Source organism: Sycon ciliatum, chromosome 3 (genome assembly GCF_964019385.1).
Source record: "Sycon ciliatum chromosome 3, ocSycCili1.1, whole genome shotgun sequence".
Lineage (NCBI taxonomy): Eukaryota > Metazoa > Porifera > Calcarea > Leucosolenida > Sycettidae > Sycon > Sycon ciliatum.
Window position 1 is genome coordinate 37,125,681 of NC_088645.1, and position 16,667 is coordinate 37,142,347.

Sequence of the window (16,667 nt, forward strand, 5' to 3'; positions counted from 1 at the left end):
AGTGTGACGTCACGGCCCCTTCGATACGCATAGCAACGGAGAGCACTGGGGACAAACAAAAGTCGCGTCCTCTGGATGGAACCAGTTGTCAAAGGCAACAGCATCTAAATGACTGGAGAGAGAGCAGTTTTTCTTTGCTTTTTCTTCAAGCGATTGTTGTCGCTCTTTACTCCTTGTTCTTTCCTCTACAAATCTCCTGTAGTCGTCGAGGGCCTTCATAATGGCTGTGAAATTGGCTGCCCACTGTAAAACTCCGTGTTTGAGAGTGCTTTGAAGATTCTTCGCGTCCTGATGGATCAAAGTACGAGCGCTCCCTGTGGATTCGATTATATGTAGGTGAGTTGTTCAAGAAATCAGTGTCTTCTTTCTGTCTCTGCCCTCACGCTGGCACAATAATATCAGCCTCTATATCCATGACAGCACGCACCTCCCGTAAACTGCATGACTTAGATATATTCTCGCCCTCCGTGGTGATTGAAGACCCATGGAAGAAGTTATTATGTTCAGAATGATGTCCTGAAAATATATAATAAAATAATTCTAGGGAATTGTTACAGGGTATTTTGGAAGGATGAGGAGAGAGAGAGAGAGAGAGAGAGCACTGAAGTGTTTGTCTCACTGTAATTACTCCAGATTATTGAATGGTTCATTGCATTCCCAACTCATCACAACCACGCGCTCTTCAGCCGAACTATACAGACACCAGCAAGGACACTTCCGTTGAGAGATAATATTGCTCCACGCCCCTAGACAGCTGTTTCGCTCCCTGCCGGAGCTCATACGTGTACTTTCCATTGGCATCAGTATTCCGAGTAAGATTTTCGTCGCTTGTGTAGTGTGTTTCTCCACCAATGAGCGCGTACTATGATTATTTATCGCTGTTCTCACACTTTACCATTTTAGCAGCTTGCATATGCCATTGATATATGTGGAAAGCGCGCACTTGCGCCATTTCTGGTGTATAAGAATGATCATTCCTCCATTATCATCCTCTACTGATGAGCTCCGGCAGGGAGCGAAACAGCTGTCTAGGGGCGTGGAGCAATATTATCTCTCAACGGAAGTGTCCTTGCTGGTGTCTGTATAGTTCGGCTGAAGAGCGCGTGGTTGTGATGAGTTGGGAATGCAATGAATTGAAAATCTGGCCGAAAGCTCTGTCGCAATATTTTAGTTATTGAATGGTGTATGAACGACGATGTACCAGCACGCGTTATGATGGCAGCATACTTCGAAAACCCAAGTTCCGCTGCCACCTGGCGGGGCCGGCCACGTACCACTCTGCCACTGAGTCTGCACCAGGACCTGCAGCGTATCGGGGGGTCGCTCAAGAAACGCGAGGAACTTGAGAACCTCCATGCCATCTCCCAGTCACGACAAGACTGGAAAGACCTATGCAGCAATGTGATAAAAGCATACATCAAAGCCTAATACTGCTTCTACCTGTGGCAGCTGCATGGCCGTACGGTGTACCATAACATAACTCATTGACCAACATATTTTGTGAAAATATTATCCTGTAAAAGAATAGGAATGTAAACAATATACCTGTGAAAACACAACCTTTAATGCTACTAACACAACCTGTGACTACAATAATCATGAGATCAACCCCAAAACATTTCTTGCAGTTTACTTTCGTAGAGTTTGTAACTTTGTGTTCCTCAACACAACTTGCAGCTTTCTTCAAAAATATCCTCAACCTTGGTTCTGTCCTAGATCGTGTATACATACATTCATTGTTTCGTCTCATCATTGTGGAGCAGCTTATGCGAAGGCTAGCCAAGCTTGCTTGGCGATGCCAACGCGGAAAAGCCTATAATAATAATAATAATAATAGTGATCTACTCGATATTTTCCACAATGGTTTTCCTGATTTGCGGGATCTCTTCTTTTGCTGTTTGTGTGTTTACAGGAAGTGGCTGTCTGGTGTATCTGCACCAGATCCTGGGGACATGAAATCAGATGCAGAGGCAGGGTCGTCCAGTGATGCAACACTGCCGTTCTATGTGCAACGTCACCGCTAATTCCCCCGGCGAAAACACAAAAAGACAAACACGTCGAGAGACTACAGTATTGGCCGTTCTGGTAATGAATCGTGACTGCTCGGACAGTCGATAATCGAAACACAGAGCACCAGCATGATGTTTTGATATTGGGAACCACACACCAGCTCAATTCTCAAGCCCAGAAATTGATGAATACAAAACACAGAGTGACGCAACAAGAGAGCATCCGGCAACCAAACCAACCTGGGTCTAATGCACTGAATAGTCCTGAAATACGCAGGCCACACAAAGCAGTGCAAGCACATACTGTTACAAGGTACATGCATTGCAGAACAAAGTGTAACCAAAGATACACAGGGTTATAGCTGCACACTCGTGCATATGCTCGCTCAGCCCAAGAACACGCATGATGATAGAAATAATCCGGGGGAAACACGCTAGCACCGAAGTAAGCATCAAGACGTAAATAGTCATCATCACAAGCCCATAGCCCTAAGGCCGCCGGGGCGTCACAGAGCAAGTATGAACAAGCGAGCGCCATAAAAATCGATCGCGTGCAGCAGCGAGCAGGGACTGCACGTCCAGTGCAGTCCATGAAATAATATTATCAAGCCATGACATTCTGGGCCTGCGTCGGCCAAGACCTCCAGCAACACAACCCTGAAGAACAGTCAATGACAAACAGCTGGAACGAACAATATGACCAAAAAATTGCAATTTCCTTTTACAAACAGAAACAATAAGTGGGACTTGTTTGTGAATACTATTTATTTCCTCTCTAACAGACACAATCGTCCGTAAATAGTGCAGCTCTGAAAAAGTAAAAAATACATTGACATGTACATTGGTGTGCCGAGTAGTATCATCCTTGATTACCCATCCAACCAAGACGTTATCAGGTCCCAGACGCCGAGATCGCACGCCGAATGTGAAGTGCATCTAGCCTTGAACCTGTTGCACAAGGCACACACATATGACAAAAATGACATCCACTCCGATTATTTCCAGAGGCCAATCATAACAGAACACAGAAATAAAACCACGGGCTCAACAAAGTACATGTAAACGCAAAGGAAATTAGTTAAAATAATCCATGAAGTGCTATTTTAATTCCAGCGCTGACTGCAGTGTGGCGTCGTGGCCCGATACCCGCTGAGCATAGACACAAACTCCATTTGACAGGGGCAAGACATTTTGGAATAAAGTCATAAAGTACAGCATTCCAATGACATGACGGACACCTCGTGCAAATGCGTGGTCTGTTCATCCGGCCAACTCGGCCACGCATGAGAGTGTGTGCATGTACGCGCGCACGCAAGCGCGCGCGTGCACACACACCATGTATTCGGTGCGTATGGCGTACCTGTTGCGGAGATTATGAAGATGGAATCATTATCATGACGTATATCATGACGTTACATGTACATGTACAGTGTACAATGTATTTTTGAGTGTAAAGTAAATTTTATTTTATTACACATTTTATTACACATTTCTTCGACACAACTTACTCCACATCTTCGCATTTCTCATGATCCATCCACCTACACTCCGTCTCAGTTGAGGAAAAACTCTCCCGGGTACAGGTATACACTAGTCACCACAGCCATGTGATGACAGTGGGATGGGTCCCAAGCACGATTGCACTCTCCAGATACAATAATTTATTTGTCCAGATTATCTGTTAAGACAAAATACAATGCATAGCGGCAATCGATGGATGAAGAGAGAGTTTGTAAATACACATATCTTTCCACTTGTTCAGGAGCTTACCTTTTGGAGTTCACATCGTTTACACGATCTCTTATGCTGTCTTGCACCTTGGCTTTGTTGACCATGGATACGCCATTCCAGAAGACATTCTACAGGAGCTACTAATGCAGAGCGTTTTTCACGGTCGATCTCGGCGATCTACCTCGTCACGCCAATAAAATCCTCCGTGACACTGGCTACAGTCACAAGAGACGTCTCAGTTAGGTAATGAGCACGACAACACCGTCGAGATCAAGGACAAAGAGAAAACAAAACACTCACTGAAAACAGCAAAGAAGAAACGAAGAAATGTACACGATTCCTATATGTTGCCACTGACAACTGGTTCGGTGGAGACGACGCTACTTTTTTTTGTCCCCAGTGGGATCGTTGCTATGCGTATCGAAGGAACTGTGACGTCATCACTTAACAGCCCCATTATATTATTAAAAGCATGTCCGCGTAGGCGGTGGGGGTGCCACTTTCGCTTATGCCATTCAGGATTGATGTCTGAAGAGTAATACGATACAATGAAATGACAGAAGTGACGTCAACAAAAGCCTAACACCTAACACTAACAGGACTGATTCTCGTGATCCACGTGATTTCGGACATGTAATTGTTGTATGCATATTCTATTTTATTTTTATACTTTGGATGAAGTTTTCCATTTGTCCTATTGGTATTGTTGCAAATCCGGTATGCGTAACACAAAGTCACAGTAACAAGTAAAATCAATGTTAGGCAGCTAGTGTTTACCATAATATGGCCCACACACAACAAAAAATAACATGTTACGCTGCCGGATGACGTTCGGACCATAGCAAGAAAGAAAAAGTTTAGTATAAGTTGCCTACCACATTGCTGCTCAGACTAACCCTCCCCCTAGCTCTCCTCGACCACCCTGTCACCCTTGATACTCGCTTGCGGACTCCTCTGTCAGATACTTCTTCTTTCGTAATTTTCTAAGTCCTGTCCTCTCTTTTCTAAATGCGGCTTATCCATTCGCCATAATATCATTGGGCCAAGTAGCCGCAGTTCCCGTTTATTGTGCGAATTAAAATAAACCAACCAATCAACCAACCAACAGGCAACACTACAATAGCGTACCCCACCACTCTTATCTGTAGTTGCAGATTCCTTCCTCCGAGAAACAACGAAAGAGAACCCTGCCAAGCGCCACCGATAACTAAGTTACTTTGTCAGCCGATAATGCCGGCGATATCGATGGGTATTCCGTAGGCCTTTGCGGATAACGCCGGCAGAAAAATTGGCAGAATTCGGGTACATTTTCTGGTAAGTTTCATGCATGTTTGGTATGTGGATAAAGAAATGGAGCAGAATTCGAGGAATTGCCCGCCACAAGGTTTATATGGTTCTGCCAATTTCACTGCTTTTCGTCAGTTTTCGAGCAGAATCTGCCACCTTTTCGAGCATATCCGCCATGCCTAGTATTCCGTAATAAGTCACATGATAGTTGAGCCTGAGGGAATCACTGCCAATCAGGGAATGTAACGACATTACGTAACCGTCGTTGTGAACGTCGGGAGAAGTCAAGGGTGATTATTTTCATTTAAAAAAATGTTTTCACAGGGAGGCGTAAAAATATCACCATTATTTTTACGACTCTCTGGTAACGAAAACGATTGGCCATGTTACTTGTTTGCCATGGCTCCCTCGTCAGCCGTCTCTCGCTGACTCGCGCTGTCACAGTGCTCAACTCCCTTTCCAGCAGTCGTGGTGGTCCTTGCTCTGGCTTGCGAGGTCAGGAAAAAACGCCGGCTTGTTTTTCAGTCAGTTCTCTCTCTTTCCCGCGTTCTTTTCGTCCATGTTTTTCTCTCGACGCCTCTTCCAAGTTTCTTCCGTTTTCCTCTTGTCCACTTATTTTAGTTGTTCTCGTGACGCTGTAGGCGACGAGACGTCCCTGCCCTTCTGGTAACGTCGGAGGGTTGTTTTCCAATCACCCTCCTCGATGGCAAGTCCGCATTCACCACGCTCGCCCGGTCATGGAGCTCCGATACCAACAGCCTTGGAAAGCTCAGCGGCTGGCGAGAGCTCAGGTCTTGACGACTGGGAGAGTCCGTATCACGTCAATCTTACCGAGCGGCATGCGGACCCCAGCGGGCATACCATGGACGAGCTAACGAGTGTTGATGACTTTGCTAGCGGTGCGGAAGGTCTCGGAGGCCACCACAACGCGTCAGCCACCGGTACAGCACGGCAGCAGCCATTCGAACAGCACAGAGAATTGCTGCGCCAAGCGGACACCGAACGCGGCGGGGCGGCCAGCCTATTTCGTCGAAGTCGAAACTCACAAGCGAACGAGGGCGGTTCCAGCGATACAGCAATGTCGCCGGAAGGCGGAGGTAGTGACCAGAGCGCACTGTCCGAATCTTGGCTTGCCAACGACAGCCAACGGTCGCTCGCGGAAGAAGCCGCAGCAGTGGCAGTCCGCAGGCGAAACACCCACGCGTCACGCTATGATGCGTCGGACAGTGCAACCACCAAGTCCCGGAGTCGATGGCAGCCCGAGAGAGGAGAGACATCGTCGGCAACTCGCACAGCGACGGTCTCGGGTCATGCCGCAGCGAACGGTAATGACAGACAAGGTACGGATGGCATCTTCACCTAGGTAGGGCTGCTTGTTTGATTTATGTTTCGTGGTGGTGGTGGCGTTCTTGCGGATGCCGGAAACTCAGTCAAACCGAGTCTCTCGCGAACCGTGAATTAGTTTGTGTTGTGAATAGCAGTAATTTGTATTTTGTATTTTATAATATATAAGGATTTCCCAAAGGCTTTGGGCCTGTCGAGGGGATCTCCTGCAAGAAGAATGAAATGACAACTTTATGTAGAGGGAGCAGTTAATCGAGGACAGGCTAAGGAAATAGATAGAGGCGTACAAAATCTGGGTATTAAGCAATGCATGATGGAATCGTGCAGCTTACTGCTATGTGAACTGTTTTCTTCGCGAAGTGCACTCTGTCTACAAAATACAGTCCTGCTCAATGAAATCCAGTCGCGTCACTCAAGTCTGCGCCTTGCACCTTTTCGCAGCCCAGTGTTCGCAGGTCTGGGGCTGCGCAACGCCCGGTGAGTACTCGAGGGACGCGACTGGATTTCATTGAGCAGGACTGTACGCTGAAGAGACCAATGATGGCCTTCCAGCACAGTCATATCAAGCAGCAACCAACTCTTGTTTGTTCGTTTTTTGATTTATTTTAGTTCGTTGCCTCAACACTACAATGCAAGTTACAATATCTTGAGAATAGAGAGGTTAAGATGCACAATATTTCCGACGTGACGCGCAGTTTCACGCAAATTTGGCGTGAAACTCCAAATTTCGACGTGAGCTGCAGGTCACTCGCGTTTTCGACGCGCGAGCCAAATAACGCAAGCTGAACTTTCGCATCAAGTCGGATCAAACTTCGAAGAGGGTGGAACAGGAAACAAAATAATTATAACTGAGGTAGGGATGTCAGCGAACGCACTGCGCAGGCCTCTGCGCATGCATTGCGTCATCGATTTTTTGAACGTGATCGCGGCCGACAGAGAAAACATGGCCGCGGTCTGTTTGCACCGCTGGGAGTCGTAAAATTACTGTTCTTCTGTCCCCGCGACCATTCAAATCATACGCGATACAGGAGGACCCACGAGCTCACCACGTTCTCCCCGGTCGATTTCTCTGAAAGTTTGCACATCGTGAAACACCAGTATGAGAGGTGTTCAGGCCAATTTTCAAGGGATTACCCTGGTTGGATCGTTCCAAAATCGGACTTGCATTTCTCGCTCGCGGCCATTTCTTGCGCGATGGAAGCGCCCTGCCCTGGTGAGTAACCAGCGTCGCGCTTGGTAGAGAGTTGCTGCAATCAGCTCCCTGATGTCTTCGCTGCCATTGTCAGAAGCGATGGGCCCTGAATTTGTTTGAGAGTCTCTGGATGCTACTTTTCCTCAGCCTAGTTTTCAGCCATTCCGTGCATCTTCTTCGCACGATTTATTTTGCAAAAAAATGAAAGGGTTCATGAGTTTTTTTGTCGGCCGCGCGTAGATGGGCCAGGCTGACCTGCGCAGATGGGCTGCGCAGTGCGTTCGCTGATATCCCTAACTGAGGGTTCTCACTCAGACAGGAGGGAGTGAGACAGAAAATATGGTGGAGCATTCGTGGAAGCCCACTTACTGCAAGAAACGTAGCGTACAATAAAACCTAGCTGGCAAAGCATGAACGCAGGCACAAGTCACAGTCATCGGGGAACTCAAACATGAAATACATTGTTGAACAGAAGGGTCACTGTCACCTGGTCACAGTGCCTGCAGGCCACAACTTTCACACCAAGGTTCAACTCGAGTTCGAGAAACGCGCCCAAACAGGCTGTGAGTTGTACCTTGCAGGCACGGTGACCAGGTGACTGGTGTACGCATGAGCACGTGACCGCTTATTCAACCATGTTCAATTGGAAATAAGGATCGAACGCTGCATCGCAGCCTTCTCGGACCCAAACCAGTCGACTCGGCGTCCAAAAGACGACAACATATGGGCCAATCGCGGTCATCCGTGCTTTTATAAGAACAAAATGGCGCTTTTAGTGACATTTTGCATACAAATCCTCATCTAGTAGGGCGCAGTCATTCAGTTTCGGAGGAAGTGGTGAGTTCGATTGGGAGTAAAGGAGGAAGGAAGCGTCTCAGCTTCCTCGGACCAAGACCATTCGACTCAGCACCCAGAAGACTACAACTGGTGAAAATTTGCATTGAACACAGCTTTCACTTCGTGAATACAGTAAACCAATTGAAAATGACCATAATTATGCAGTGATCGACCTTCTCTGTGGTGGAGCTGAGCCCTTCATACGTCATCACTGAGCTGGTCGCTATGGCGACGTGAGCATGCAATTGGCGAATCGGCAAGTTTGGCTAATCGTATGGAAGTGAGAGATATGCCATTCGAACCGATATCCAGTTGTCCTTCTTCTGGACCCTACTTGAAAAATCGCTGCACTTCCCCTGTAAACATAAGGTAACTGGATGCCTAGTACTAGTGTTTATGTTCTTCACGAATACCAACACAAGCCACATAAGCCGCTACTGGCACTGGTGCGTACAGTGTCTCTCCTATACGAGATACAGTGTCGCTGAATGCCCAGCTGAAACGATGGACTGTACAGCAGCATCATTGTACACATATTGCAGCGTGGCTGCTTTTTTTCTTCTCTTTTTCTTCTTTTGTTTAATATTATTTTTATACTAAAAGTTTACATTCGCAACTCGTAAATTATTATTATTATTATTAGACACAATCTCATAGCATGTGAAAAGCATAGCTAATGCAGGTACAGAATCCCCTGAGACAAGGGCGTTGAGCCAGTCACGGCAATAGTAAGCTAGGAAAACAAAGCAAATATTAAAGCATAAATGAGTGGAAAATTACAAAGAAAAACGATTAACGGAAGTGAGCACAATCAAAATTCGTGCATCACCCAGGTATTCAAGAATGTTCTTCGATAATAATCATTGCGTCTACTGTAAGACATGTATATATAACGAGGAAGTAAATCTAACGTTTTAACGGATGACATTCCTTCGTTATAATAAGATCCGTTGTGGCCGTACTGCTTCATATATGTTGTGTGTGGATATGCCGAAATACTGCAAGATCGTTAACATATCTTCTCGTTAATCTACGAATTTTGGACAATCGTTAAATTTGCGACTCGTTATAATAACATGTCTTACAGTAGTTCAGTTGTGATAGTAGATCATTAAACTGATCAATAGAAGAACAAGTTTTCAGACCGTATGGTAATGATAACCAATGAGAGTAACTGCAAACAAGGGGGACTTTAGATACCGGGCTGACTTAACAAGAGTCAGGATAAGCGTGTTACGGGTTGAGCTTGTCGGAATCATGTGTGAAGGGGTTTTATGAAGAAATATTTTATGAAGAAAATGATGAAAATGGACAAGGTGAGCGAAAGACAAGCCCTGGGGCTGTGACAGGGCAATCGCAGAAGCATCAAAAGAAATACTTAAAAGCACGACAACAACTGAGTGGGGCCGCACACAGAAGCAGTGACGGTGTGGTGTTGTGTAAGCAGCTTCGCTGACCAGGGGTCTCCGTATCTTCACCGCTCACACACACAGCAGATGGAAATTTGAAAAGAATAATAGTGAGTGGTGGTGAAACGAATATTCGAATATTCGAACATTCGTTCGGTTTGTCGCATTCGAATATTCGTTAAGTCACATTCGAGTATTCGTTACGTCACTTCGAATGCAGTGCCTGTACATACATGGACGCCGAACATGGCACAGTGCAGTGCGTACAGGCTGCCGGTGACTTCGTACTGCATGCATGCACATGTCTGTCCATACTGGACTGCCAATTTGGCACATAACGTTTATGAACTTCGAAGTAGCCTTATGTGGCAGTACATTTTATGTGGCACCACCGTTTGTCATACCTAATATCAATGACAACATCCATCAAATGACTGGGAGGAGGTCATGTGATGTTATTTCTGTTATTATTTCTTCCTCTGCTAAGCAAAACTTCGTTGCGTTTTTAGTGTTCTTGTCATGATATTTCTGTCGGAATTAGACATACATGTCAGTGATCTATCCCCTGCATAGGGTAGCTGAGTTGTCGTCCATTGTTCTGACAGGCTTTTTGAACCTCCGAAAAGCGTAGAGTCCTTTGAAAGATTGGCGAAGCAGAACCGTTTCTCGACAGGATGTCACCAGAACACAACCCCAGGCGCGCGCGCGTGCATGACACCAAAGTGCGAAAATGAGAACCAGTTTGAAAGACCGTGTTGCTCGAAGAAGTGTCCAGGACCACCCCAACGCTCAGGCACTGCTGTACTAGCACGAGTCGATGGTGCGCATCTGCACACAGCCAAAATCACCGCTGCGAAGATGGAGAGCGTTTGTTTGGGTCTGTATGGCTCCTTCCATGGCGTTCTGGAGAGTGGCCACAACTACCAGCGCCACTGTGGAGGTCGTCAAGCTCACAGTTCGAGCGAAGAACTTGGCGATCTCCACGATCAAAATAATCGTGTCTTGGAAACTTTTAAAGGCTGCGGAACAAAAGCTGGCAGCAGCGCTGGCGGCGACAGTCAGCGAGGATGCAGACTCGATGTCATCAGGGAGTGAGTCGTCATCAGATTTAGACGAAGAGTGAAGCTGGACTGCTTTGAAACGAGCTGTGTGACATCTGTAAATAAATATCTTTCATATGCTGCCTTGTTTTCCACTTTGCAAAGCGTGTTCGTAGCCATAGAATGATTTGGACTGAACTGTAAAAACGCAACGAAGTTTTGCTTAACGGAGGAAGTATTATTATTATTTATTAAATTTTTAATAGGGCATTCCCAAAGGCCTAAGGCCTTCTTACAGGGTACCCTATATGTTTTTGTATGGATCATCCAGCGGAAGTCTGATAGCGTGGAGCAAATACGAACAGAAGCAGGGAGCGAATTCCAGCGATCGGCTGCACTTAAGAAGTTTAATGCGTACAAGCCATAGCGGTTATTGGCCGGGGGAAGAGCAAGAGACAGAGTAACCTGCGAGCGGGTTATTGACGCTGTGTGTGTGGCATTGACGTTAGTCACAAAACACAGTCTGTTAGCAGTGGACTACACATCTTATGTAATGATCTGTAAATAAGTACAAACAATTTGAATCTCAAACGTAAGGAGATAGAAGCTAGGCGGTATCTGGCTAGAATAGCAGAAATGTCACAGAACCTGGGATAACCGAAAATAGTTCTCACTGCACAGTTGCTGAAGCGAGTCAAGCGATCTTGTTGCCCAGCCTGCAGACTATGGGAAAACGCATCGGAACGGTACACTAGCTGAGCTTGTATGAACGAGCAGTAGAAAATCCTCTTTGCATCACCAGTTAGACGGTCACGGATTCTACGAAACGCAGCTAGCTTGTCGCCTATCTTTCGTTCAAGGGCACTGGTGTGGTCGGTGAATGTCAGGCGCTGGTCAAAGGTCATACCAAGGTACTTGACGGTGGTCGCTGGTGCAATTGAGACATTTTCAATGTTGAGTCGGAGGGAGGAGCATACTTTTTTTCGATCTGGAGTTGAACACAATGAACTGGGCCTTGCTGGCATTCAGGATTAGTCCTCGTTCACTCAGGAAGTCCCTGATACGGCAAACATCTCGGGCCAGTTCTTCGGTAGTTTGTTGTAGGTTGCGGCCTGCTAGGTACAGGGCGACATCGTCAGCGTACTGGCGCACCATGCTAGAAGATGCTGCCGAGGGCAATTTGCGTACAGATACCGTATATTCTCTATTATAAGCACAGGTCTCCATTACTAGCACAGTCTCTAATACTAGCACACTGTGTGTTGTGAATGGCGTTGTCGTGGGAAAGGTCTTCAGTGAATGTGTGTCAGATCTCGTCATGACTGTAACTCCTACTTGATTCCCTGGCTAGGTGCTGCTATGCTAGGCTATGCTATGCTTGATTTGTTTGAATTCTTTCTTGAGCATTGAATTTATTGATTTGTATTTGACCTGTCTTACCTGGGTCTACGTAACTTGCTTTGCAGTATCCTTGATCGTTGTGTTAGGCAAGTGCCCTGATGTCGTAATATCCATGTTGGATTCGTCAGTAGACTGCTCTGCTGCACTATTTGACGACGTAGTTACGTTCCTTTATTTCGCTTCGCGCTCGTAGTTTGAATTTCTTGAGTGCACGCACGGCGTATTTTTTGTGTTTAGTTTTAGTGACGTCGTGAGGTACTAATTTGGCTACTCGGACTGTACGAACTGTACTCGGGCGCGATCGAGTATCGATCTGGCTACATTTTGGCGCTAGTGCTTTGACAGTTGTTGTCTTTTTGGCGCTAGTGCTTTTGACGGTTTGTCTTACCTGGTTTCTAAGTAGTTCTTCTCTCTTGCTTCAACACAGTCATGTAATTTCTTTCGTTTCCTTTTCTATCTTGCATCCTCTCTGATCGTTCGTGCCATGTAAATAAATACTGGTCGGTCTCAGTTCTTGGAACCTTTGAGTGTATGGTACACAACACTGTGAGCACCTTTCGAAACATTATAAGCACAGTCTCTATTATTAGCACGGTCTTGGTGGAAATCAATGCTGCACGCATGATATCTAGCATGTATTTCTTCTTGCTCTGTATGGATGTATTGGTTGAAAAAATATAAGCGCGGTCTCCAATATAAGCACGGTCTCCAATATAAGCACGGGGTAGAGGGGTGTTGAAAAAATAGAAGCACGGCGCTTATAAAAGAGAATAATACGGTAGGTTAAAGAGCACAGGTCCAAGGGTGGATCACTGAGGAACTCCCCTGTGAGCTTCGTACAGTTCACCTCTGGACGTGCGTGTTACCACTCACTGTCGCCTGCCTCGTAGGTAGCTCGCAATGTTACCAAAAGAATATTCGTTCATTCGTTCGTTAAGCCGAACAATATTCGGCTAGTAGGTTTTGACATTCGTTTCACCACTAATATTGGTAAGTGAAAGAGCAACTAGAGAAAAGAGATGGATAAAGAGCCCAGCGGCATTCAGGCTCCTCATCGTCACTTGTATGGCACATGGGTGTATCTGATAGCAGACTAAAGTACAGTATTGCTGATGAACGCAGCACATAATATGTGTATGTTGCCTAGAACCAGTTCTGGTTCCGCAGATGCCGGTAGACTTTCGTCTTGAAGCCTTGAAGGCCGCGTGTGCATGAGCGCTGAGGAAACAGGTCCTTGGGCAGCGCGTTGCAATCAGCCAGAGAGCAAAACGGGAAGGGGAGCTTCAGCGGCTGAGTGGGGCGGACACAGAATTGTAGCTGGTAGAGGCGGCCTGCTGCCATACAGTGGTGGTTGTGGTGCGTTCTCGGATGCACTCTTTGATGCTAGTGTTCTCATATCCAGTACCATTTGCGTCCGTCTGTCTTCTCTGCCGTCTTCTCATGGACGCTGGTAAGCTAGCTAGCGGCTCTTCATGGTGGATGTTGGCAAGTCGACATCGACGGGGCGGTTCTCATCCAGGGGCCATCCAAGATTTTACTGACATGCCACTCACTCTGTGAAGCAATCCTTCAACTCGTCCGTGAAGGACTCGTTTCATGACTTGTCAATGGGCGGCAATTCACCTGTGCAGCAAGCAGGGATGTATCAATAGCGGATGTTGGCATCTACCAGATGCTTATGTACATTCTGCACTCGATGCGCAGCAAATACGTTGAGTACTCCCAGTGCAGGCTGGTCCACTGGGAGCTGGAGCTGTTCCCGAGTCCGGATTAAGTACGGAATGAGGACGTACTCCACATACTGGAGCATTGTGATTTCACTGCTCCAATACGTCCAATGTGAGAAGTTACAGCTCAAGAGTCCCAAAGGCGCTTGACTTTGTTGTTTAACTTTTTTTTACAATGATCGCAGCTCACAGTAAAAAAAAAGTAGTGCCGGTAGTGTCGCTTGAAGTTCTGAACTGAGTTCCTGTTCGAGCCCTTTCGAAAACTTCTCTGCTTTTTTTGCCATTTTCTGCTGCGTACCGTCCAATTCTTACTCTTTTTGGTCATCATGCTGTAGAATAGCATATGAGCCAGAGAACGCGGAAAGGGTGCTTCGCCTCAAATTTTGGAAATTGGATTCTTTAGTGTACCACATGCCTGCAAGCTTCAGAAATCATTAGAAAAATCAGTCAAAAACTCCCAGTAATACCCAAGTTACAAGCAGTTTTGTTGGGTGCGGTCTGACAGTCGCACACAGAAAAGTGCAACTTCAAGTTGTTTTTTATTTAGTTCAGTGTGCAGTGAACTAAGCACCCTTTTCGCATGCACTGGCTCATATATGCATGTACTGGTGTTGGTCTTGCTGCCTTATGTTCCCTTTCAGTATCACCAGCAGCAGCTGTAGCAGCGGCGGTGGCTGTGGCACCAATGTCGGATCCACGCATGCCTCTGCGACCGGGTGGGGTCACGGACGTTATCCTATCGGCACTGGCTGCATGCCAGGCAGACGATCAACCGACGTCCGTGCAGTCAGCGATGAATAACAAGCAACAGCAACAACAACAGCTACATCCGGCGGCAGCTACGGAGAACGCCAGTCAGCCATCAGGACAGAACCCACACTCAGTGCCAAGCGCTCGAGCAGCATGGAACACGGGCGCCAGTATGCCAGTAGCATCGGCCGTTCTGCCTGCAGTGCAGACCAGCGAGAGCGGGCACGGGGGTGGGGGCACGACTTGGTTTGACGATACCGAGTGCGGCAGCGAGTCTGCGCTGAGCGCCACCTGGTCCGGGCAGGGCGAGGGCATAGCGTACCACTTCCTGACGTCGCAGCGCTCCCAGGAACGCTGGGCACAGCTGAACCTTATCGGTGGCAGTGGTGGTGGTGGTGATGGGGATGGAAGAGGAACACACACAGACAAGCCCGCCAACGCATCCATGGTCGAAGTGGTGCAGCACTTCGAACAGGCGGACGCCGCCAAGACCACACGGCAGCAGAGAGTGCCCAGGCACTACGCCAAGACCTCCAGCACGCCGTGCGTCGGTAAAAAGAACAGGCGGCCGCCGAGCAGCTTGAATCTCACCGCCATCTCGCAGGTGTCCACGACGGACCGCTTCATGGAATCCACCGACTCACTGGCACCTGATGCATTGGGCTTTGTCGACATACCCCATCCCGCTCACAACCGCAATGCTATCACCAAGCACTATCAACCGTCACACGTTGAAACACGCGCAGCACAGACATCAACAGCTCAACCACGAACCACTGCCGACCATGTACAGGCCCATCACGGTGCTGATGGCGACGTCGCTGGTGGAGCGGACGTCCCGCAGAGAGCCATGACCATCTACAACAACCTGATGAACGAACAACGGCGAGGCGGCAGCAGTGTGCGTTCACCCGTGCCCATCTGTGCCGTGGCGTCCGCCGGCAGACGCATTGACACTGTTCCTGCGGCGGCGACGGTGGCTACTGGCCATGTTGCTGCGAGTTTAGCCGTGCGGCAACACGGTGAGCAGGAGGCGGGCAGCGAAACGGACAACACCGCACCCAACGCCGACAGCGACATGCCGAGTTCAACGTTCCCCGACGACCACAAATCATCTGCGCAGCCTGCGACCATCGTCGTCACGGCGACGACCCCTGCCAAAGAGCGTTCCGCGCCGGAAAGCATGGTGGACATGGTGACGCCGGCACGATACGGACGTACAAGTAACTTCCTACTCAGCGCGTTGAGGAGGAAGCGCTCACCTTCAAGCATGGCACGATCACGGCGCTCCAGTACCCATGGTATTGTAGTGAAGAGCAATCCGGAAAGTATACCGTTTGAGCTCTCGAAAGGCTGGAAAGAGGTGGGCAAGCAGCGCTATGGTCTAGAGGACGAGAACGACATCATACAGCAGCTGGCCGATGACGACCGGCGCACGTTCTACATCAAGCCGGATGCGCAGGAGGAGTGGCGTCGCGACGCGGTGGAGTGGCGCTTTGCGCGCCTGCACCTCGTCTGGCTGGTGTGCGCCTGCCTGCTGCTGACGTACGGCATCGCGTGCCTGTGGCATACGCTGCAAGTGCCGCGCTCTGTACGCAGTGCCGTACTGTGGTTGGTCGACGGAAGCGGCGCCTCCGCTGTTGTCGCCAATCTGACGTGTACTCGGCCGTCCGACAGTCCGGTGCTTTCGTCGCTGACGATCGGCCGACATGACGCCACATTGTCAGCCATGGTAAGCAGTCATCCATGTCCATGGTGCTGTGTTGGGTGTCCATGGCAACTACAGTGCTGCTCAATGAAATTTGGTCACATTACTCAGGTTGGCACTGTGCACCGTTTTTACAGCCCAATGTTCCCATGGCGTACTTGAGTGACTTGACGGGATTTCATTGAGCAGCACCACTGTAGTTGTGCTGCTGTACAGGTCACTGTGTGTTGCT

General features: G+C 48.0%; 1 protein-coding gene and 1 long non-coding RNA gene across 2 annotated transcripts in view; one reads left to right on the top strand and one right to left on the bottom strand.

Annotated features, from left to right (window-relative positions):
* Nucleotides 1-1,920: 1,920 nt before the first annotated feature.
* On the bottom strand, nucleotides 1,921-4,088 carry LOC135812738 (uncharacterized). Its single transcript, XR_010552944.1, has 3 exons — nucleotides 3,780-4,088; nucleotides 3,518-3,687; nucleotides 1,921-2,957 (listed from the first exon to the last, which is right to left on the bottom strand). It is a non-coding gene; the product is annotated as an uncharacterized LOC135812738 (long non-coding RNA).
* Nucleotides 4,089-5,433: 1,345 nt separating this feature from the next.
* Nucleotides 5,434-16,667, top strand: part of LOC135812096 (uncharacterized) — a 30,786-nt gene continuing 19,552 nt past the window's right edge. The window contains exons 1-2 of the mRNA XM_065325424.1: nucleotides 5,434-6,367; nucleotides 14,619-16,459. Coding sequence (XP_065181496.1) covers nucleotides 5,731-6,367; nucleotides 14,619-16,459 — 2,478 coding nt within the window. The 5' untranslated portion in view covers nucleotides 5,434-5,730. The remainder of the gene's footprint in view (nucleotides 6,368-14,618; nucleotides 16,460-16,667) is intronic.